Source organism: Rhipicephalus sanguineus, chromosome 4 (genome assembly GCF_013339695.2).
Source record: "Rhipicephalus sanguineus isolate Rsan-2018 chromosome 4, BIME_Rsan_1.4, whole genome shotgun sequence".
NCBI lineage: Eukaryota > Metazoa > Arthropoda > Arachnida > Ixodida > Ixodidae > Rhipicephalus > Rhipicephalus sanguineus.
In genome coordinates this window covers 35,817,477-35,840,006 of record NC_051179.1, presented here as the reverse complement: position 1 = coordinate 35,840,006, position 22,530 = coordinate 35,817,477, and the positions used below count along the sequence as shown (strand labels likewise).

Below are 22,530 nucleotides of genomic sequence, written 5' to 3'. Positions count from 1 at the left end.
CACTTTACAGGCACAGTCGCATATCGAAGCAATCCGTGTTTCCAGCATGAATCCTTTCACTGTGTCACAGTGGCGTAGCCAGGGGGTGGCACACTGGGCCCGTGCTCCCCCCCCCCCCCCCCGATATTTTTATTTATTTTTTTTTGCCATGGTATACAGTGCAGAAAATGACACTCGCCCACATCTGCCTGCCCGGCCCCCACTTCAAATCAAGGAGGTGCACCCTGCGAAAAAAAAATTCTGCCTACGCCCCTGCTGTGACACGACACAGCATCGCTCCTCGCCGCCCGGTTCTACATTTAAAATTGATTCATCACTCTTTACATGCTTGTGTGCGTTGATTATGTGCGTTGATTACACCGTGTCCCTCTGGTGCGCGTGGTTTGGAACAGAACAACGAGTCAGATCTATTTGCACATCACAATACAACACAACATACTTTTGCGTAGCAGACACGCAATGAAAATATGATAAAAAGCGATGAAATCATCCAGTTGCCATTGTCGTGCTGCGTCAAGACGCTAGCGAGTCGGTGCCAGTTTGTCTAATACAGACATCAAGCGTACACGTGGTCACATATGATCATAACAAATGAACGATTGATATTGGTAAATCAACGACAAATGAAATCAGTGAACAAGGGCAGCGCCCTTCAGTATCCGTCGACAATGCCGCCCTTGCGGAAGTCGGCGACCGCGTAGATGACGCGGTCTTGCGCGCGGGCGATGGCGTTGACCGCGGCTGGTCGCCTCTCCATGGGCTTCACCACGTGGCCCCGCCGTCGGAGGGACTCGAGCACCTCCTGTGACGTCATGGAAATAATTACGTGCAGTGTTGATCTGACTGACGCTGCAGGAGACAAACGTCGAGTGCCGAAGCACTGCGCAGTTTCCAGTTATAGTTTTTATTGTATTTATAATTACCTGTTGCAATTTAAACTCGTATCACTGTTCTCCCTAAGCCGGTACCATGCGCCTCAATCCTCTATAGCAGGGGTCTCAAATACACGGCCCGCGGGCCGCATGCGTCCCGTAGACATTTTGCTTGCGACCCGGCCCGCAGATGAATGTCCTCGTCCCATATATTTTTTTTTATTATTTTCATGATTAGTTATGTTCATGAGCTGCACAGACGTTACTGGTCTGAAGCGCTTTTTTTTTTTCGCGAGGATACCCATGTGCATGTATAAGGCTTCCAAAGAAACGTCGAGCGGCGCCACTGCTCTTATCGCAACTGGGGGCATCCACGGCCCCAATACTGCCGCTTCCGCGCTCACGCGCAGAGCTCTGGGATTGCATCTGTGGCGCATCACATTAACTATCGCTGACTAGCAGTGCTCCTGGCCGAATGAGGAGCGCATGCGCGCACGTGTCTTTGCCGCCGCCGCCGGCAAATCAGGCGACAAACCGCCTTCGCGGGCAGCGTCTGCCCCCACTAACGCATAGCTCTGCCGCGCGAGCGTCGCGCCCAGACTTGAGCTTGGGTTCCCTATAGCGTCCAGATTGTAGTCATTCTGGATATCGGTAGTGATATGTTTCTTGAATAATCCTGACGTGAAATTCCCTTTAGAAATGACCCATATTTTGGATATGAGAAGGTCGTCTTTCAAACGGCACCGTTAGTTGACATTTTCTTCAAGCTCATCCCTCCCCCCCCCCCCCCTCCCTCCGCACTCACTTCTTTCTACCTTCTTCACTGCCCCGGCCCTTGCGCGATTAAATTTCGTGACTGTGCCCGCTAGCTGAGTTGAGTTCGTATAGTTGAGTTGAGTTGAGTATAGGCCCTGCCCTATAGGGAACCCAAGCTCAAGTTTGCGGCGCGACGACAGCGCCGCGCCAGCCGCGCTGCGGCTCTGTCGGACAACACTGAACCGTCGCGCGGCCGACTCAGCCCCTTTCACGGTAGCGGTAGCGCACGTGCGCTCGCGTTCTTCTCTCGGTGCAGGTAACTGTGGGGTCGTCAGCTCGGCACGTTGAACCGAGAGGCTTGCTGTGCGAAGCTGCGCATTTCCACGATGGCAGAAGCGACCCCGCGGAAGCGCAAGCGTGGTCCGAAGTATTGCGGTTTAGTGGCCAGCCACAACAGTGCAGACAAGGCACACGATTCACGTGTTAAACTGTATCGGTTCCCGGGCGTGTCGCACGAGAAATAAAGGCGCGTGGATAGCTGACAGCGCTGTCTCGCCTTCTATTTTGGCTGTCTGAGTTCATCGCTTTCGTTCGTTCCGACTACCTGAATCGGTAAGTAACGGGGCGCATGCACGCAGCGACTACAGTAATGATTACTCGCTGTCTTCTCGCATTGTTAAAGTCCAGTTACGGTTGTAGGTGAAGCAACTTTGTGTTTTGATTCCCCGTGCTCGTGAGACCTACCCGTCGTTGTTGAACGTTCACATTCGCGTTATACCGTTAGCGTTGCGCGGTTGGTTGAATTCAACTGAACTCCGCACATTGTCAGAAGTTCGGCGCCTGCATTTCACGCGTCGGGAAGGCTGCTTTATCACGCCGGAACGGACGTCTGTGCATTTTCAGCAAGCTTTGACATCGTTCTGCAGGTTTGCTTTGTTTTTGTCACTTTATTGGGGTGATATATATTTAAGCCGCTAAATATAACTGGCTCTTCATACATGCTTTGCAATTGCAACCTTGAATTAACCACCTTCTGACTTTGTGCGATTTTCTAGCCGCGTTCACGCAACAGGTTTTATACGCCTGTCAAGTCGGTATCATAAAAAGAGACTGCAAGCATGACGCGAGAGCCGAAAAAACGAGGCGAGCAGTTCATCTTGCTTCACAGTGGTTGAAGCTCAGCTAGCTGCCTCGCGTCTTAATCGGCGGGTGATTCTCCAGCGGCACGGAGGACTTGACTCTAACCTTCTCAGGAAGCAGTGCTATGGCCGTATAATCTTTTTTTCGCACGCCGCAAACGTTTGTTCACGAAAGTACACGGCTGCTACTGTAAGCATGCCATATCAAAACAACAATCATATGATTCGTAGTCCACGCCGCAGAACATCGATAGCGTGTACGGCTTCATTTCGGAGTGCATGTGGACCATTATTCATCTTTAACGTGACAGAATGAGACTTACCTCGAGGTATACGTCCTACACGGTGTAACCGCGACTTGGGAAATGCATTTCGCTTTGAGTCGGGCGTGGTTGTCGTCGATCGTCTGCTCTTCACCGTTAACGTGATTGACGAGCTTTCCTCATTTTATCAAGTTCGCTTTGCGGAAGTGCCAGTCAAACTTGAAAATCCTTTTGAAGCCGCACTGCACGCGGTACATTGTGAGACGCCGCAAGTGCACCGCGAGAGCTCTGCACGTGCACGGAAGCGAGCGGCAACGCGGTGGCGAGAAGGGAAAGCGCTCGCTGGCTCGCTGATCACGCCCCAGTTTCTCTTTTTCTGCCAGAGATGGCGCTGCCTGTCAAGAGCAGCAGCGTCGCTAAGCGTTGCTTGGGAAGCCTATAGCGTGGAAATGCGGAACACATGAACCGAGAAAACACCTGCAGTGGTAGCTCAGCGGATACGGTGTTTGCTGATAAGGTCGAGGGACAATGGGGGGGCGGGGGTAGTTTTCGGCCGTAATATCTGCATATGGGTGCAAAATTCAAGAACACTGGTCTAGTTGGGGTTCTTTAATTAAGCCGGAGTCTCCCCAACACTGCGCGCTCTGTTATACTATCCTAAAGATATGATATGAAGGTAAACTAGCACATAGAAGCACTGTACTGTTTCTTTCTTTGCCTTCGCCTGTGTTGTTTAGTGCTACCTTCTTCGACATTCAATACCAACTCGCCCAACAAACCACCATGCTTGTAATCATATTTTGGCACGTAAGACCCAATACTTTTTTTTTATTTAAAACGACCTTGTCTGCTTGCTGCCTCTTGTTTTTCGTCTGGCTGTGTGGCGACGACTTTGACATCTGCGCATGATAGTCTAAGTGCTTCTATATTCTACATCGACTTGTGTAAATAAGCTTGTTGTGAATTGCGCAAATCAAAGAGAATTTGCACCTGCACGTGACGTCACGGACAGCAAATTAGGACACGAAAATATTTCGCAGTGCTCGTAGAAAAAAGCCGGTGGGTAAACGTATACCGTTAAAGCTCTCTTATATATATCTGTATTAATCTACTTCGCAGGACAGGTTATGCGGGTAAAACGGTAGTATTCAACTTTCTCATGTAATGAGTTATAAGGAATAACTCGAACTTCAATTTTCGTTCATTGTTTAGTCCGCCTGTCCGCTACAACTCTGGCATACAGACAATCTAAAGCTGTACCGCAGCTTGGTTTCTATGAACATACATACAGCTGCTGCCTTAGTTTTAGGGGATCGTCATCGAATGTCCCATACCTCGGAGAAGTGCCTCTCGTAGACGACCACGTTCGGCAGCAGCTGGTGGTGCAGGCGCGGAGCCTCGATGGCCTCTTCGACGCTCATGTCGCGGCGCACGATGTTGTGGATCACCTGCGTGACCACCAGGCAAGGTCGCTATACCTCGAGATTAGCATGGATTAATACAAGGGCTGCGTCTACGAAAAAAAAAAGAAACACTAGACATATCTTGTAATTTGGTTGGACCGGTAGCGTACCTAATGCGGTGGCTGACTGCTAAAGACGGGATTTTTTTTTTGAACTTTCGGGCAGATTGCCCGGATGTTTTGTTTCGTTTTCGCGACGATGCCCGGATGATCTCGTTTGAGTTCTCGGATGTCTCGTTTTAAGTTGCTGGATAACGGCGCTAGCTTTTGACTCAAGGTCGCTTGAAGGCCGTCGACAACGTAGCTAAAAGCATTTCATGCTTAAAAAGAGAAGCCAAGCATTCGTGCTTCTGAAAATAACCCTGCCTTCATCATTTTGCCGCCAGCCGAGTAATCAATGTAATTTACACTAACTACAAAATTAAACAAACAACAACAACAACTTGACTAACGTTAGCTACATGACACCCTGTATATACTATAGCCGATTTTACGTAAGACATGTGCGCCGCTACTTCTGACTGTTAAACGAATGCTTCTTTATTTTTGAATTAAATAAAACCATGAAACTTCGAATGCACCAATTCTCCACCATGTTCATGGGCATGCGTCAACCGTAGCGCTGTTCGCTTAGTTGTTAAAGATACAAAACAGTGCGTTTAACAGACGAATATGGCGGCACCGAAACCAACCCATCGTTAGAATAGTCTATAGCGTAGTAATTTATGCACACAACTCACGGACGCCGCCGAGCTGACGATACGCGCACCCCCGGACGCGCCTATGACGAGCTGCACGTCACCCCGACGGTCGACGAGCAGGCCAGGTGCCATGGCGGTCACGGGCCGCTTGCCGGGCTCGATGTAGTTGTTCTCGTTGGGCTGGTAGCCCGGCATCGGGGGCCGCGGTAGCGTGAACTCGGACATGTGGTTGTTCAGCACCACGCCCAACGTCGGGGACACGCACCGGGCGCCGAAGCTAATTTCGAATGATCAGGACAAATGCAAGACGTTAAAAAGATGCAGTAAAGATACGTCTCTGTGTGTCTACTTTATTTGTGCGTGCTACTTAGTTCGTTTTGTAACAACGGTGTCGAACTCACTGCCCGGTCGACAAACAAGCATTATGTGAGCTTATATGATGACCTGAACTATATAAGAGAATAAATATGTATGGATGTCTGTCAGGCCCGTAGCAGTAATCTTTTTCGGATGGGAGGGGAGGGGGGGACTTGCGGAAGGCGTGACTATTTGAGAAAAACACTTTTCATTATTCATTGTCGGTAGAATATCCCCCTCCATCGAAACTTGGGGGGGGGGAGGCCCTAGAGCCCTCCCCCTGGCCCCTGGCTATGGGCCTGATGTATGTATGTATGTATGTATGTATGTATGTATGTATGTATGTATGTATGTATTATGTATGTATGTATGTATGTATGTATGTGTGTGTGTGTATGTATGTATGTATGTATGTATGTATGTATGTATGTATGTATGTATGTATGTATGTATGTATGTGGATCCCCACTGAAGAGCGCGAAATCATGGGCTCGGTATCACGACCGCGGCTGCCGCGTATCGATGAAGAAAAAGAAAAGAAAACACGCGCTTGCGCACTTAAAAGTTAGGTTTCCGTTATGGCGTTCCTTATAAACCCGTGGCGTAGTTTCGTTAACTCATGCATTTCATTTTGTCTCATTCAAAAGGTGCGATAGCGTGATGTATACTTAAGAGACTGTAGGATTGGGCGTGTTAGTACAACATGATTAGGAGTGCCTATCAGCGCTCTGTGTCCTGTTTTTTGTCCCCTCTTCTCGTTTGCGCTGATATGCACTCTTAATCATGATGTATATATCGCGCAGGCACACGTCGGTAAAGCTGACCGGCGACAACTAATATAGTGGCATAATTAAAGACGAGACTAAGTATAAATAAATAACATAATAAATAAATATGGAATCAGCGCTTCCGAGAGTTCTTCAAGTGACGATGCGCTAATAATGTAAATATTGATACAGTCAGATGTTATTTCGCATGATACATTTGAATAATCTTGAGCGTACTGCTCTCCGAGGGAGCCGGTCATGGAGACTGCGTCGCCCGCGGAGCCCAGGAAGGCGAAGTGCGAGGAGCCGTGCTGCATGCGACCGAGACGGTGGAGCCCGTAGTGCCGGGGGTCGTCGTACGTGCGCTGGTCGTCGATCAGGCTCAGTGTGCGCCGCACGTGCTCTACCGACGTGATGCTGCGCATGCTCTGCAAACACAATTGGGACCGTCGGGAGGAGAGAACGCCACACAGGGCTCGCGCGTGTATTCTATACAGGGTGTTCCATCTAGCCTGCGCCTAGTATTAAAAAAACAAACATATGCGTGTCGAATTGGCTCAGTATTGTCCTGAGCCGTATGCAGCACGTCGTGATATTTTTTTTCCAAACCACCAGGCCAGGTAATTAACAAATATTGTTTAATTGTTTAATTAGTAACTCAAGCGAAAAATATTCAGGGTAAAAATTGTAGCACTTGTTCTGAAAAGCCGGAATATTTCACCCATGCTAACTGCCAATCAGATAAGCTGGGTAATTAACAAAGATTGCTTAATTGACCTTTAAAACATAAACTAACGAAATATATTCAATAGAAAAATTGTAACATTTGTTCAGGAACGTCGGAATACTTCATCTATGCCAATATAGCTGCTCTGTTTAATTTTTTTTCCCAGCTTTTCCTTAGACTGCGCGAAATTAAAAATTATAGTTGGTGCAATTTAGCTGAAACACACCGTATGCAGCACCTCCGTGAGCTGGTTAAGAAAAGTTGGATCGCAGCGTAGAATAAACGGCTACATGGTTCACGTGAATGTTTTACAGCGAAAGCTGTTATGAGATCATTTCACCGGCCGTTTTTGGCGCCGTAGTTGTCCGCCGCCGCCGCCGCCGCCGGTGTCCGTAACCAGTATCGCTCGAAATAAGAAAAGAAAAAACGAAATAAGAAAAAAATTCCAGGATGGAACGAGGTTCAAACCTGGGCCCTCTGCGTGGGAGCCGAGTATTCAACCTCTGAGCCATGCCGGTGCTTGAAACTGCTTTGCAAAAAGGTCCTAAACAGGCTTCATGTCGGGAAGGAACCACATTAGCATATGCAATATAGCGTGGTAGAAGAGTAAAATAAGCACCAAGCGTCGCACAACGCGAATTCTGTAACCAGGGGTCACACAATGCGAATTGCGCAACGAGTAGGTTGTTGAATGCTTCCAACCCATTACAAAGAGCTCTGCCATAATTCTTCATCGTCATCAGGCACAGCATCAACAAAGTGCGCATAATGCCTAACATGCGTTTAGCAGGTACCAACGCTCTCCGTAGAATGATGAAAAATGGCACAGTGCCTGCTGCCCTACTTCTCAAAAATTAAAATGATAGCGTGATAGATAGGAGATAGCGTAGCGTAGTTTATAGCGTAGTGGGTTCCTCGCAAGTGCACTTGTATTGGTTGCCAAGGAAGCCCATAAGCGCATGATCCACTTCCTCGGGGTCTCAGTAAAATTACAATGATTTATAGCGTAGCGGGTTCCTCGCAAGTGCACTCGTATTGGTTGCCAAGGAAGCCCATAAGCTCATGATCCATTTCCTCGGGGTCTCAGTAAAGTTCTTCGCCACCCACCCCCCGTCTCTCTCCCACGTCAACGTATGTTATACAGCATGACGGGAGAAGGAAATAGCGACCGGGCGTCACCCAATGCAAATTACATAACCGGTGGGCCGTTTAAAGATTCCAACCCATTACAAAGGGCTGAGCCATAATTCATCGTCATCAGTCGTCGCGTCAACGAAGTGCACATAATGCCTTAGAGACGTGTAGCTGGTGCCTCGCTTCTCTGCAGAATGACGAATAATGGCTTAGTAGGTGCTTCCCAACTTCACAAAAATTGTGATTAATAGCGTAGTGGGTACCTTTGTAATGTACTTGTATTGTAGCCCCAGGAGAGCTTAACGGACTCTAGAAACGCCGCTCTTCCAGCTTTCGCTGTGACTGTGCTGCGGTTTCAGCGCAGGCCTGGCGTTTTTTGCAAAAGACTGTCTCAGGTTCACACTGCTGAAGCTTTTGAGCGCCCCATTTCACCGCTAATCCAAACGATGTTTCAGAAGGGTAAATGAAGGCTTAAATCGGTGAGTTGTCGTCGAACAATGAATGCCTCTAGAGCCAAAAATTCCAAATGCTTTAAACGCTGTGCATCTAACAATAACGAAAATTCCAGGGTGCACCAACCGTTTAGCGTGTACTGTGTCCTTCATGTGTCTCCCATATCAGTTTTAAAAAAACGATGTTGACGATGATATAACCATTTCATTTGAAGACGGGTTAGTGGGAGATATCTACAAGCACATTTTCTTGTCATTCTTGGAAGTCTGTTCGTCGCATTCTCCATTGACAGGTACATAGGAACACAGCTGCTCGAGAGGACCTTAATTGAACGGTGCGAACTTTGATTATAAGTATACTTAGAAAGTACATTCTAGGAGAAAAGAAAAAAAGAGTCATTTGACTCTTTTTGATGAGTCCTGACTTGCCACATATATGACTCTCTTTAAAGAGACACTTGAACTCTCATTGGAGATCATTATACTCTTTAATGAGAATCGTGAGGCCCAAAAGAGAGTTAACGTGAGTCTTTAAAGAGAGTCGTGCACGTGGCAAGTCAGGACCCGCCGGAAAGACACATACTATTTCTTCTTTTTTTCTTGGAGTGTAAGTGTATCATAAGCGATAATGGCAAAAGATGGCAACAAACTGAACGAAATTGCGAAATGATAACTGTGCGAAAGTGTAGCTATTTACGCCACACTCATTACACGTTTGGTATACTCTAAGAATGGATTAATGCAGGGGTGTATACCGCGGAGAGGTTTGCGAAGTCCTCGTCGGAGAGCTCGTTGAACTTGGCGTACGCGTACTTGAAGCTCTCGACCATGCGGTGGAAGAGCAGCTCCTGCGAGTGCGGGGCACCCATGTGGTTGAGCAGCGCGGCCGCGTACAGCAGCACGGGGCCCGAGCTGGGAGCTGGTGCGCTCTGGAGCCGCGAGCCGTCCACCAGTTCGGACTCGACGGGCGCCCGCCACTTGGACGTGTACGATCGCAGGTCCCGCTGCGTCAGGATGCCACCTTGGAGGACCGTGAATGCCAGGCGCAAAAAAAAAAGAAGAAACGTTTTAGATCGCGTACCGGGGAAGGGGGCGGGTTCAACCCCCCCCCCCTGAATTTTTTCAATTTTGCATGTCTATATATACACGCATACACACGAACTCACCAACATACATAACGGTTGGTTGACCCCCCCCCCCCCCCCCACTCCCCCGCCACTGCTGTATTTTATCGCTTTTCAATCCGACGCACGGTTTTGTCAAGTCTTATAAATGCGAAACCAACGTGAAAAAATCGCGTATATGGGAGGATGGCGACAGAACTCGTACGTGCAAGTCATTGTAAGTTGTAAGAGTTGAGCTGTGCTGACAATGCGGACACTCGTCTTAGTACTAAGTTGACTGCGTTTTTAGGTAGTTAAATGTTGGAGGGCGAAGTGGCACAGGTTTTGTTTTCAGGCCGCTTTAGAGACGCCCACCTCCTCGCGGTGCCCCTTGGATAGCTCGGTGCACACTGGGTGAACTAAATGGCGTCGCACTGGCCCAAAATGGCCTCCCGAGTGTACTCTGCTAATCACATTTTTTTTTAAATCAAGGGCTTAAGCTACTAGCCTAAGGCCATCGATGCTTCGTTGCTGCTCCTTAGGAGAGTTCTTACACTCTAAGAAAAAATCGAGTATTTGGCGAGTATTTCTGCCACATAACTACAATCGTCATCCACCTCGCGTGCTTTCCTCGCGTTATCACCGCGATCCCGGCACTTTCCGGTCACGAACGACGCGCGCGTTATCAACGTGACATAGCATTCTTAATGGGAAAGTGACAAGAGCTGGGTTTTCAAGAAAGGAAACGCGAGCAGGCCAGATTTGTGTGGCAGAAATACTCCCCTAATACTCGATTTTTTCTTAAAGTGATATTGCATATTGGTGGGAGGGAGCAGGGTTGCCGTTGGTGGCTACTTTGCGCCAAATTGGCCTCTTTACGACCCCGTCTGGCTACGAAAATTTCAGGTTGGCTTCACGGCTACTTTCTGGCTACTATTTAACTTCTGTTATGGCACATTCAGTGGCCATTATTCTTACTATTGTCAGATATGATACACTGTTTCTATGTTTTTCTGTCATGTCAGCCGTTGCTCTCAGCATCCTTCCCCCACCAGCATGCTCGTGCGCATCGAGGCGCCCCCAAGTAACGCGCCGCGCGCCTGCAAATACGAAGTGACGAAGTTACATGAATGTTGGAAACCGCGTGGCTTGCACGCTGCTCACGCTGCCCGCCATGTACGTTTATGCTATGCGCAAGTTTCTAATACTGATGCGCAGCACGTGTCCTAGTGTGAACTTGACAAGAACTTGAGATCCGCAACGAAATGAAGCAGGACTGGTATTATGGTAATCTACTAATCAATCTCGATCTTCGGCTCCACAGAAAAATTGCTTCAACGTGTAATGTTCCTACTGACTTACTGGCTGGAATGTTCCAAAATCACTCTGTATCTGACAAGAACTCTATCCATTCTACATAAACTATACATAAACTATATAAAGGCAGACGGAATTTGTTATTGTTATTATTACCTGTGGCTTGAAGACCAAGCAAGAGGGAAAAAACTGTGCTCTTATGCTCTTAGTTATACGACCTTGCTTAATCAAAATTGTATAATTTGTTGTTCAGTAATGTCGTGCAGACTGCACGGCATACGCCATTAAATGGGCCCTGCAACACTTCTCCAAGTAATCATCGAACGGCTTCATTAAAGGCGTTTATTGCCTCGTGAATCGACTGCCGCAAATTTTTTTTTATTCCTTTAGTACGGGCGGAGTAACAGGGATTTGCTGCGCGCTTTGCCGAAAGCTACGCGGGAGGGGTGGGGGGATGCCAAGGGGGCAAGAAGCTACGTCCGCTCGTCAGCGCGCGTCATGAACTTGATCCCTGTTTTATTTTTCTAACGTGTGGCTTACTTTCAGTGTGATCGCTAGCGAGTGCGCGGGCACGTCGCGGCATCCAGCGGCGGCCGCGGTAACTATGCAGCACACGATGTTCAAATCAACCCACGGCTGTGGACTTTGGGTAAATGGCGCAGTAATTTGGGTATATGGTATCATTTGTCGAGAGAAGAGCGAGCGATTTCTAGCCGACTGAGAATTAATTCTAAAATTCCAGGCCACGTGCTGCGCTATAATGTTTGGTTCGCATGTTCTCAGGAACCTCGACTACCGATCGGCAGCGTTTTCTGAGCATGCTGACAAAGTGTTGCAGGACCCCTTTAATGGCATGCGTACGTTTGAAAGTTCCAACCTAGCAAGATTTGTAGTCGTCAGAGTGATTTAGAGTCCTTACCGATGCTCCTCAGGTCTCTGACGAGAGCCCTGGCGATCCTGCCGTTATAGAAGGCGGTGGCGCTGTCGTTGGCGATCGCCTCCAGGGCGTCGGCCAGAAGAGGCTGTTTAAGAGTCTCCCCTTCCCGGTAGGGCATGTTGGATACGTCGTTCCAGAAATGAGCCCGGGCCCGCAGGTTCGTTTCGAACATGGTTTGGGCGCCGGCCAGGGCCGCGGCAAGCTCGGGACCCACGGGAAAGCCGAACCGCGCGAGGTTCACCGCGGGTGTAAAAAGCTCGGGCCAGGGTAGCCGGCCGAAGCGCTGGTGCAGTTCGCCCAGGCCGTGAACCACGCCGGGAACGGCCACTGCACGGCCGCCTGTCGTGAAAAACAGTTACCAAGTCATCGAGCTGATCAAGCGATGTGTAAACTGAAATGATGATAGGCGTGCGCACAGGGTAGCAGGGGGGTGGGCGGCCGCCCCCCCTAGTCACCTAGGAGGGGGGCGCCAAATCTGCCTCCTACATTGAATTCGGGGGGGGGGGGCTGCGATGAACCTTCCCCCCCCCTGATGGGGAACCCTGCGCACGCCTATGAGTGTTGCAACCCAGGGCTTGAGAGTGAGCCAGTTGGTATTCTATAATGAAAAACACTGAAGCGTGGTAGCGAGCTATGCATTCATTAAGCTAGTGAAGCTATGAAGTCATCAAGCTGGTACGTGAAGCGATGTGTAAATTGAAATGACATACTACCAGATTGAATTCATGTGCGCCGCATTAGTAGGGCGCCAACTCAAGGCTTGAACTAGTTGGTATTCCATAATGAATGACACTGAAGCGTGATAGGAAATCGAAAAATGCCCAGGAGTGACGTAAACAAGACCGAGTGCAGCATTTTCGAACGTAAAAGAGAATGTAAAATATCACCTTAATTTGGCTTCTCCACATACTTACTGTTGATGCAGAGAAGGAAGCTTTCAAGGCACTTGCAGTTGCCGGGAAGATCATTTGAAATTACGCTAAGGTCCGCATGTACGCATAAAAAGCTTGGAATTTTGCAAAGGCGTGTGTTGTTACGGTTTCATTTTTTTTTTCAAACTGTGTACCTGCCCCATATGCAAATCAATTGAACTTCGTCACGGCGAGGATCGTTTTTCGACCTCCACTCGGTGATATTTGTCCGCTACCAGCATCGTCGCTCTTTCCGGTGTAAGCTTTAGTCTAGCCATAAAGCCTCCCTGTGCGCTACTCTTCATCTTGCACCTGATTCTTCATCTTTTATTCCTCTTTAATTGTTGCTGCGTGATTTTTTTTATCTGCATCCACGCCGTAGCCGCCTGATTTACAGGACGCAGAACCGTTACAAACAACTCCTAAACGAGCCTTCTGCGGAAATCGCACGCACTTCACATTACCTTACAGCTGTGAAATAAGCCGCAACCTTTTTCCGCTTTCTACTATCTTTCCAGTTGCCTTACGCGCAGACATGTGAAGTAAAAATACCTTTTCTTTTTTTTTCAAATCTAGCAGACAGGCTGGGCTTTTCGTGGATGGCTCAACTATTTTTCGTTTCTTAAGTATACACCAAGCGCATCTTCGAGCGGGAATGTCACGACTATATAAAGTAAAATAAACTGATTCCTGTGCACGCAAGTCACCACGTGTAGCTTCAGAACCCTTAAAAGCTTCACTGCGGACCCACCACAAGTCTAGTGTTAAGTGAAACTGACCCAGACTCACTCTCAAAGTCCATTTGTTCTTTGCTTGGGGCTCACTCGGACTCCGCTATTTAGTCGGTCTCACTCAGACTCATACTCGCGGGTCGGTCCTATTGTGAGCGAGTCGATTCGTGAGTATGCCGACATACTGTACGGCGTCATAACCCATCTCGAGCTAGTTGCTTGTTCATCACCACAAGGCAAATACAGCAGTGGCGACGGCACAAATTTGTTTAGGTTGGGGCACGTCCTTAATCCGAAGTGGGGTCCGCGCAGGCGAGGGTGGTCGAGTGTCATTTTGTGCTCTGTGTCCCACGGCAGAAATTTCGGGATAGGATGGATGGATGCTATGAGCGTCCCCCTTATAAAGGGGCGGTGACAAGTGTGCCACCAGGCTCGACAAAAAAAAAAAAAAACCTTTACTCTTCTTTTTCTTAGTGTTGGCCTAGTGTCTTCACTTCAATTAAAACTAGATAGACTAACTAGATAGACACGAGCCCGGTGTGCCACCTCGCGGGCTACGCTACTGAAATACAGCGCGCGCTTCACGAAGACAGGCGCATAGGAATACGAGGCACAGCTGCTGTGCCTTGTGTTCCTTGTGCATGTGTTCATGACGTGTGCGCTTGTATTTGCCTACGGCGTCAGCTGCTTAATCAGAGCCCGGTGGCAAAGAGAGCCCTTACCGACGAGCGCCTCCTCCGTGTTCTGAATGAACATGTCCGGCCTGGCTGCCAAGGGGGCCACCTCGCGGGCGTCCAGAACGTGCGTCGCATTCTCTTTCCTGCGATACGCATCTTTTTGTGTTTGAAGGATAACGCCCACACTAAGTGACATCATGCAAAGAAAGATGCTGGAAAGGATACTCAACCTGTCGTAGATGAGCGCAATGAATCCACCGCCAATGCCGACGGCGTGGGGCAGCACGACGCATGCGCAAAGGAACGTCGCAATCGCCGCGTCTGCCACCGACCCGTTGCGCTCAAAGATGAACCTGCGTATATGACAAAAGAACATCGATGGAATACGAAAAACGAAGGAAATAAAATACGAGGATGTTTAAAAGCGACACCTTTATTACTTCCTGGGTTGTGTCTTTTATTATTTTCTAGTACATCATTCACACTTAATCTCTTTTTCTTGTGAAATGATTGTGTGATGTACTGTGAAGAGTATGTTTACTAGACCTTTCTCTGGTGCCATGAGTGTTACGAAAGCTTTAGTGTTGTATTATAGAATTTTCCAGTCCCCTATTTTATGAGGTGATTTTGTTGTCCCAACTGCCCTGTTAAAGTTCATTGGCGTAGTCAAGCTTTCTAACAAATTTTTGCCGATGGACTTCTCCAAAAACTGTTGTCCTGGGAAATAAGATGATTTCATTCGATGACGTCACAATAGGAAGAAAGATAAGGAGCCGGCAATTTCTTCTGGTGTCCCCTCACCCATTTCCTGTATAAACATTTTCGTTATAAAATAGGTGCCTATAAATTATCAACATAGTCGAGGAAGGTGGCTCATCAGGCGAGTTGGTGATGTAAAAAAGCCTTCACGTGTATACGGTGGAGTCACTTGACGCAAGAACTCTGGGGAAGGCCTTCGTATTGGCCTCGAGGCCCACCACTGGAAACGCCGGCGCCACCGTCGGCGTGACGTGCTTGGCAGGATCACGTGGTCTCAGCGGCCGCGTCGGCTGCTTGTGGCGCACTGCCGCGTGCTTTGAAAACGAGTTTCAAGTCCCACATGCGCTGCGGTGTGTTCAAATTCGGAAGTTTTCTCTCATTTTCTGCTCAATTGAAGCCATTGTAATAGAGTGGCTGCCTCCGAAGGCGACGAACATGGGGCTCTACCGCTCGGTGCCGCAGTGCCGCGCTTACGCAAAGGAGCCCAGTGTCTGCCTGCACCGGTAACCGCGGGACAAGAAACAGCGTGAAGCATGGGTTGTAAAGCTAAGAACCGGCAAGTAGCCATCCGTTACGAGTCTTGTGTGCAACAAGCACTTCCGCGGCGAAGACTTTTGTTACTGCGTCGGGCCTGCGATGTTCGGTGAGTAGCAGACAGCGCGCACTGAGACGATGGCTCGCGCGCGCTTCCCGCCGGCAAATGATGCTTATCTGCCACAGGATGGTAAAAGCGCTACCTTTTACCACGTGCGATGCCATCTCAGAACCCTCCAATGCGACCTCTTGATCGTCGGCCCCGTGCTCAGCGTCCACAAAATCGGCTGCAGATGCGCAAGTCATTGTTTAGATACGTTGAATTAAAAAACCCGCATTTCCCCGAAGGGGAGTATGAGGAAGTGCGAAGCACGGGGTGATGCTATGAGGGGGTGCACGCGACTAAACTGCAGAGCCGAGCGAAGGAGACGGCAGCGAGAGAGCACGCGCCAGCCGACCCACGGAGGTCTGGCCGTTTTTAAGTGCAAAGCACTTTTACTGATGATGATGATCTGTCTTCCGAACTCGTTCCAAAGAACCCGCAACGCGTTCAACTTGTTGGCGGCGTTGCGCACGCCCGAGATGGGGCTCAGGTTGTTGTCGAACCGCAGTCGATCGCACACCGCGCAGCTATATCCGAAGCTGCGGACCAGGAAGTCTCGCTTGAAGCGCGCGTCCGGTCGATCGAATTCGAGGGCCCGCGCTCGCTCACGCATCGCGCGTCCCCGCGCCAGATCGGCTTCGGGGTGCTCGGCTCGCTTCGCACGCTTTCGTTCGGCGTCTCGCCGCCGGCCTTCATCACCACAGGCAATGCGCCGGGCGCGCGCAGCCACGCAGCGGAGGGCGGAGCGCGCGCAGTCACGTGGGGCCTGACGTCGCCGCGCCGTTGCTACAGACGCTCCTCTCCGCTCCTCGCGCCGTTGCTATGGGACGGCGGATTCAGGGTCGCTTATAAAGTGCATTCGCACTTAAAAACGCACAGGGTCCCTTATGCATTCGTTAAAGATGACTAGAAGGCGAAAGCCATCTTCTTCTTGTCAGTCGATGTACTGATTCTCCCGCGCCCCCCTCCAAAAGCGTTCTGCACCTAACGCGGTTTTGCACGGCCTCCGTGACCGATCCCGGAGGCAATGCAAAGCGACCATGACGTGTGAATACGTCATCATGTGACGTAACATTATGTGACGTCATAATGACGCTAAATATTTTGGCGATCTGTGACGTCATATGGTGACACCATCACGTGACGATTTTTTGCATCGCTCGTGTTGGCGCCGCCGACGCGGGACGCCGACGGGCAACCTTCCCATTTGATGAGGCATGCATTGCTTCATAAGCTACATAAATTTTGCATTGCCTCCGTGAGCGGCCCACCGATGATCGGCCCACCGGCCAACCCCATGTATTTTCTTGGAGCCTTATTTATTTGCGTGGAAAAGATGCCAACCTGTTGGCGTTAGACACGACACTGCTGCCAAAATTGCTGGGGTACACGCCAAATAATTACTATCCTGCTTTGCGGCTGCTGGTTGCTGCAATAAGTTCTATTTTATTCACCGCTATTTCAAGTTCATGTGGGTCCTAGTTCACAGCCGACGTTTGCAGAACAAATCCGGCAAACGTTACTGTATTTTCTTTCTTTTTCTAGGCGTCGCATGCTGCTACATGCTCGGTCTCGTATAGACTGGTTCTTCTTCCACCAGCAATCTCGAAGTGGTGAAGCTTTGGTCTATGAATTTTTTGATGACAGAGAGCGGCAAGTTCACTGGAATGCAAACGGAACGATAATTAAGGAGCATTGAAAAGAGGCGTCGCATTTGCTCACGTTTTGTGTGAGCACCAAACGAAACGAATGCGCTGAATAAAGAAACAGAAGCAGCGGCATTTGCCCGCTGAGAAGACCGATCAATACGCAGTGCGAGACAACTTGTCAAATGACATTGAAACGTACCCGAATTTAGACCGAAAAAGAAAAAAAAAAACACTGAATCGTCGGGACGGCAGATCAAAAAGTTGCCATGCGCACCGAAGCCGCAGTTGTAAGGAAATTGTTTTTGAACTGCTCTGATAGCGTCCGCGCAACAGTAGTTGTTTGTTTACTCACAAATTCTCATATTTTGCGGCCTAAAGTTCACAGCGCGGTGCCAAAACGCGATCGTAGCAAAAGCGAAACCATCAGTACGAACATACATGCCAGACGCTCATACATGCAGAGGCACCATCAGTCGTCGCGAACCCGTGCGATCGCTGGCTTGAGGCTTCTTTCTGTTATGCTCCGTTTGGTTATACAGGCAGTCTACTCTAACGAGATATTTCACATAGTTTACACTCAGCGAGTGACTACCTTTCACGCAAGAAGCCGGTTCAGGGGTCTCCAACGCGGTGATAGCGTGAAGCGGGTGCTCGGTTTTCTGCAAAGAGACAGCGACTGTAGACTATCTTGTGCTTTGAGTTCGTCGAAAATGATTATTTGACAGTACAGAACACAGCTCATTTCGAAAGTACTTACAGAAATGCCCTGGCGGGCTTCCGCGAGGCGTTTTTGTAGAGCGCCGACAGCAAAACCTATGGGGAGCGCGCCGGCGGTATCCTGCCTAGCACGCAATCGAGGCGCGTCCGATAGAGGGCGACTCCGTAACTCCTCGAGGCCAATAGCAGTGAACGTAAATTAAGGTAATGAGGATTACAGTGATGCTGATGGCCATGGTGATGCGCTTGAACTGCATCGTCACTTTCAAAAGCTTTCGCATTTTCTCTGATGAAGTGTGCTTGCTCTTACGCCGAATCGAACTTCACTATTCAGTTCAGACTTCACTACTGATAATTCGCTATTCAGAATGCGGACGTCACTATACAATTTTCTTCATTTAGGTGAAGAGAAAGACTAGCGAATTTAGAATAATAAAAATACTTGAGGAGCCCTTCCCCTATCGGGAAAATGGGGGCAAGCGGAGCTTGGCGTGTGCGTTCCCGACTTTCTTTCTTTCTTCATTTCTTTCTTTCTTTCTTTCTTTCTGAACGGAAACGAAGTCGGCGAAAGCAATACGGCTCTGACTGGTGGCGGGCGTTGCGTGAACGCACGCACTTGGCATCGCACCTAATGACACACGTTCCGGCGCCGGCGCCGATACGCAACAATGAAATGTAGCACTGAAGTAACAAGTGACCTCGATAAAAGGTCAGATTGCCATATCAGAAACGGCTGATCGCTGGCAAGCCCATGATCGAGACAGCATCAATTATTGGAAAACGGCGCATACAAGTATATATACGCATGCGACCGGGGTACCTTCGAGGGCCACATTCCACGCCGGGTTTTTCGAGTACGACAACGCCGCCACCGAAATCTGTAACTCATAACAGGCTTCGCTTGAAAAAGTAACGCCCGATAGCAGTCACCAGAACTCCCTTTTGCTCTTATAGTTCAGCAAAAGCGTATGTATACCTTGTGACGGGCGCGCACTGAACGGCATCGGTGGCGGCCGCGTAGGAGCGGAAGTCGCCGCTGCTGGAAAGCCGGGCCTCGGCCGTCGCCCGGAAACCGTGGTCGGAATAGCGCGTCCACAGTGCGTGCACCGCCAGGGACAATCCCGCGCACAGGCCTACCGCCACAAGCATCACCAGGGCGAGACACTCCCATGGGATGTCCAGCCTGCACGCGTAAAGAGGACAGGACGCATGCGCAAGGGGTACACGTTGTTGAGTCAACTTGAAGGAAGCCCGAGTGGTTCAACGGACCTCTAAGAGGGTGGCAGCGCAGACAGACAGGAGTAGATGTCTCAGTGACCCTATTCCCTGGTAATTCATTCATTCATTTTTATTTACCAGAAAAGCTATCTTAAAGGACACCTGAGCAAAAAGCTGTCGCAGCAGCTTGACGATGGCCCAGGGTCCCTCACATATACACATGACACATTTCACAAAGTGATTTATACCAATCGTATGGAAAGACTGTATGCACTATCACCACCATATACCATACATATACATAAAATAAAAAAAAAAACACAGCAGGAAGTGGAAGATGGAAGCTGGCGATGCGGGTGGGTGCTATGCGGGTGGGTGCTCTGGCTCGAGAACCCACCCCTGTTTACGGATTTTTTTATATGCATAAAATGTAGCATTGACAGTTGACACTTAAATGCAGGTTAATGAGTTGTTATAAAGATAATAAGTTGTCACGCAGACTTTTTTTGCGGCTGTGTATTTATACCGGTTAAGTATGGTTGGAATATTGTAAGTTAAAGTGTCTCGGGTTAAATTCTAGTGCAGTTCCATGTTTTGTCCAGTGGCATAGCTAGGTCGTCTGCACCCGGGGCCTGTACGTCTTCTGATATTTTGCCTCACCCCCGCACCCTTCCTTGCCGATGGGTCTACTCGGGCAGTTATTTCGGGTGGGTGTTTCCTTATAAAAAAAAAGTGTAAAAAGAGTGCTCCACGGAGTTCGCGGCCTTCGAGATCGCGGTTATCTCGAAATTTCGGTGGAGGAGGCACAGCCGCCTTGGCTGCATGCATTCCTCCCCTTTCCCAGAGATGCGTATGACTGTAGCCGTACCTTGCATAATGTCGCTTTGCCAGGTCAAAGCTACCTGGCAAAGCGACATTATGCAAGGGTACGGCTGACTCCTTTCTCTGCGCACCGCCCCCATTGTGAGTGTGATGTGCTAACTGACCCAGTTATCGACTCTATACTGACCTTGTTTTTGCGCCCAACTAAGAAGCATTACTACAAAGTAAACTTTCCCACCTGACAAGTAGCACATATGCAAGCATGAACACGTGAGGCGTGAACACGCGCTTGCACCGGAGACATCGCTTAAAATCAGATCGCATGTTGTCTTCTATTTCAAGTTGGAAGTTTGTGCCTTCATTTTTTAATATTTTTTTAGCAAGAGGGATAAAAATATGTAACAGCTTCTGGGACAAGCGAGTGTTGTTTAAGGCACGGTGGTCTTGCGGTATTGCCGCTTGTAGCTTCAATGATGCCGCTCATGCACTAAGCTGCCTTTATTTATTATTTTTTTTGCATTATGTAACTCAAGCTATTTGTTAGTTAGCTATATGCGTAATAATTAAGGTATATTGGTCCTACAAGAAGACAGTAAACAACGTCTTGTTTACTGTCTTTAGCATGTATGCCATATATTGCCTTGAGCTGTTGTAATAAAACCGCATCTTGCTTTCTTTGCTATGTTTTGCTTTCTTTATACGATTAGTATATTTAGCCGATATACTTCAGCCCCATCGCGTCTATGTTTTCAACGAGATAAACAAATATTCTCTAATGTTTTGATTGGGTTATGTGAAGCAGTCGGTTTATAGGGACTAAGGCTTCCACAGGGGCTGATAGGGCATCGTCCTTTTACTGTTACAAGGAGAAGAAACGGAAACACGATGCACACACATTGCGCACATGTGTGTCTTGTCTTTCCGTTCCTTGTCCGCGTGTTAACAGTATAGCGCAGCAAACGAGCGGGTATATGTTGAAATAGGGCACAAGCTCGCCGGACTCTGCTTGTCCCTGAAGTCATCTTACAACACGCAACGGCTACCCACGAATGACGAGAAAGCGAGCTTACAGCACGGAGGCGACGGCGGAGTTTGGCCTCGCAGGGGGCACCGCTGGGCTCGGTGCGCCGGCCCGTGATGAAGGGTCCGAGTCCGTCATTGAGGAAAGCCGACAGGATGCTCGCTTCTCGTGTGCCGCGACTTCTTCTTCGCCTCACGAAGCTCGCGCTCCCGCGCTCAGCACGAGAACGATTAGTCATTTATTCACACGAACCAAGTTACCACAATGCGGTAACTTGGTCTGCCAGTTACTTCGACTGAACTGTTGTCATTCGGGGCTTTTGTGCCGGGACACTCGGACGAGAATATATGCAGTGCTGTAGAGAAATTAATGGGGGTCAAATCGACGTAATAACTACAACAATCGCTAATAATTTGTAGATGATGACCTTGTGTCTTAATGATTTTTGGTTGTTTGTTTGTTTAAAAGTACGCAAGATAGTTTATTTAATAGTCTAAAACAAGGATTCATTAAAGACAACTATTCTCTCTAATCAACGCCATAACCCCGAGTGGGATTCGAAAAAAATTACACCATCTCCCGCTAAAGGGGACCAAGAGGCGATGCGAAGCCGGAGCATTTGCACGATCGCGTTCCGTTGGCGTTCATTGGGCATGCTACCGACCTCGCGTCGTGGAACGCGAAGAGGGACGCTACGCGCGTCATATCTTCCATCTAGCCTGGCCGTTAATTCTCACAGGGCGAGCGGGGAACGCAGTCGACAGGCGGGCGAGAGGGGGGCAGCGTAGGAGAGGAGAGAGAAGGGGAGGGGACGCGCATGCGCTCGAGCTCATCGCGGCGTTGCGCAGGAGAGAATTTCGGCATGTCTAGCCCACGTTTCAGAGAAAGAGTGGAAAGGGGGAGGGGAGAGGGGAAGTGGAGAGGGGTATGTTAGAGGGGAATGGAAGAGGGTGAGTGGAGAGGGGAGAGGAGGTGTGTGGAGAGGGTATGCGCATGCGCAGTAAGGGCGGTCACGCCGCACACCACCACCACCACCACCACCACCACCGGATTGAGCTCTTCGCATCTAAAACATAAGACCATATGATCCGCCCGACTCTTGGCCGATCCCACCTGAGTGGGCAGGTGCCAATCATCCCAGGATCATCACCATCATTTACCTGAAATGGCTGATTTATCACGCGAGCATCTATGAATAACGTACCCACAGTTTTCGTTCTACTAGCTTCGGCTTGCATCGCATGCAGCGATTCTGTATCGAAAGTTTTCGACGCGTACACTGAAACAATAACAGCGTGCATATAATTCGAACACCCACAGTTTTTCCGCATAAACCGGCGATCTCCGCCAAGCCAATAGGAAGTAAAAATAACCAGGTTACGCTGCATGTTCGACCGATTA

At 49.1% G+C, this 22,530-nt stretch overlaps 1 protein-coding gene across 1 annotated transcript; it reads right to left on the bottom strand.

Moving 5' to 3' along the window:
* Positions 1-499: 499 nt before the first annotated feature.
* LOC119388733 (scoloptoxin SSD14) lies at positions 500-21,267 on the bottom strand. The gene is made up of 10 exons (XM_037656158.2): positions 21,179-21,267; positions 19,045-19,251; positions 14,537-14,659; positions 14,352-14,449; positions 11,970-12,326; positions 9,386-9,651; positions 6,555-6,745; positions 5,233-5,470; positions 4,365-4,478; positions 500-802 (listed from the first exon to the last, which is right to left on the bottom strand). Exons 1-10 carry the CDS (start codon positions 21,265-21,267, stop codon positions 653-655), a joined length of 1,833 nt encoding a protein of 610 aa, XP_037512086.2. The 3' UTR covers positions 500-652.
* Positions 21,268-22,530: the final 1,263 nt, after the last annotated feature.

Excerpts from the sequence above, each read along its gene's own strand:
- LOC119388733 (XM_037656158.2), bottom strand. The coding sequence starts at position 21,267 with ATGACGGACTCGGACCCTTCATCACGGGCCGGCGCACCGAGCCCAGCG. Across the intron at positions 14,450-14,536 it reads ATTGCGCTCATCTACGACAG|GAAAGAGAATGCGACGCACG; the intron begins GTTGAGTATCCT and ends TGCGTATCGCAG. Across the intron at positions 6,746-9,385 it reads ACTTCGCAAACCTCTCCGCG|AGCATGCGCAGCATCACGTC; the intron begins GTATACACCCCT and ends TTGTGTTTGCAG.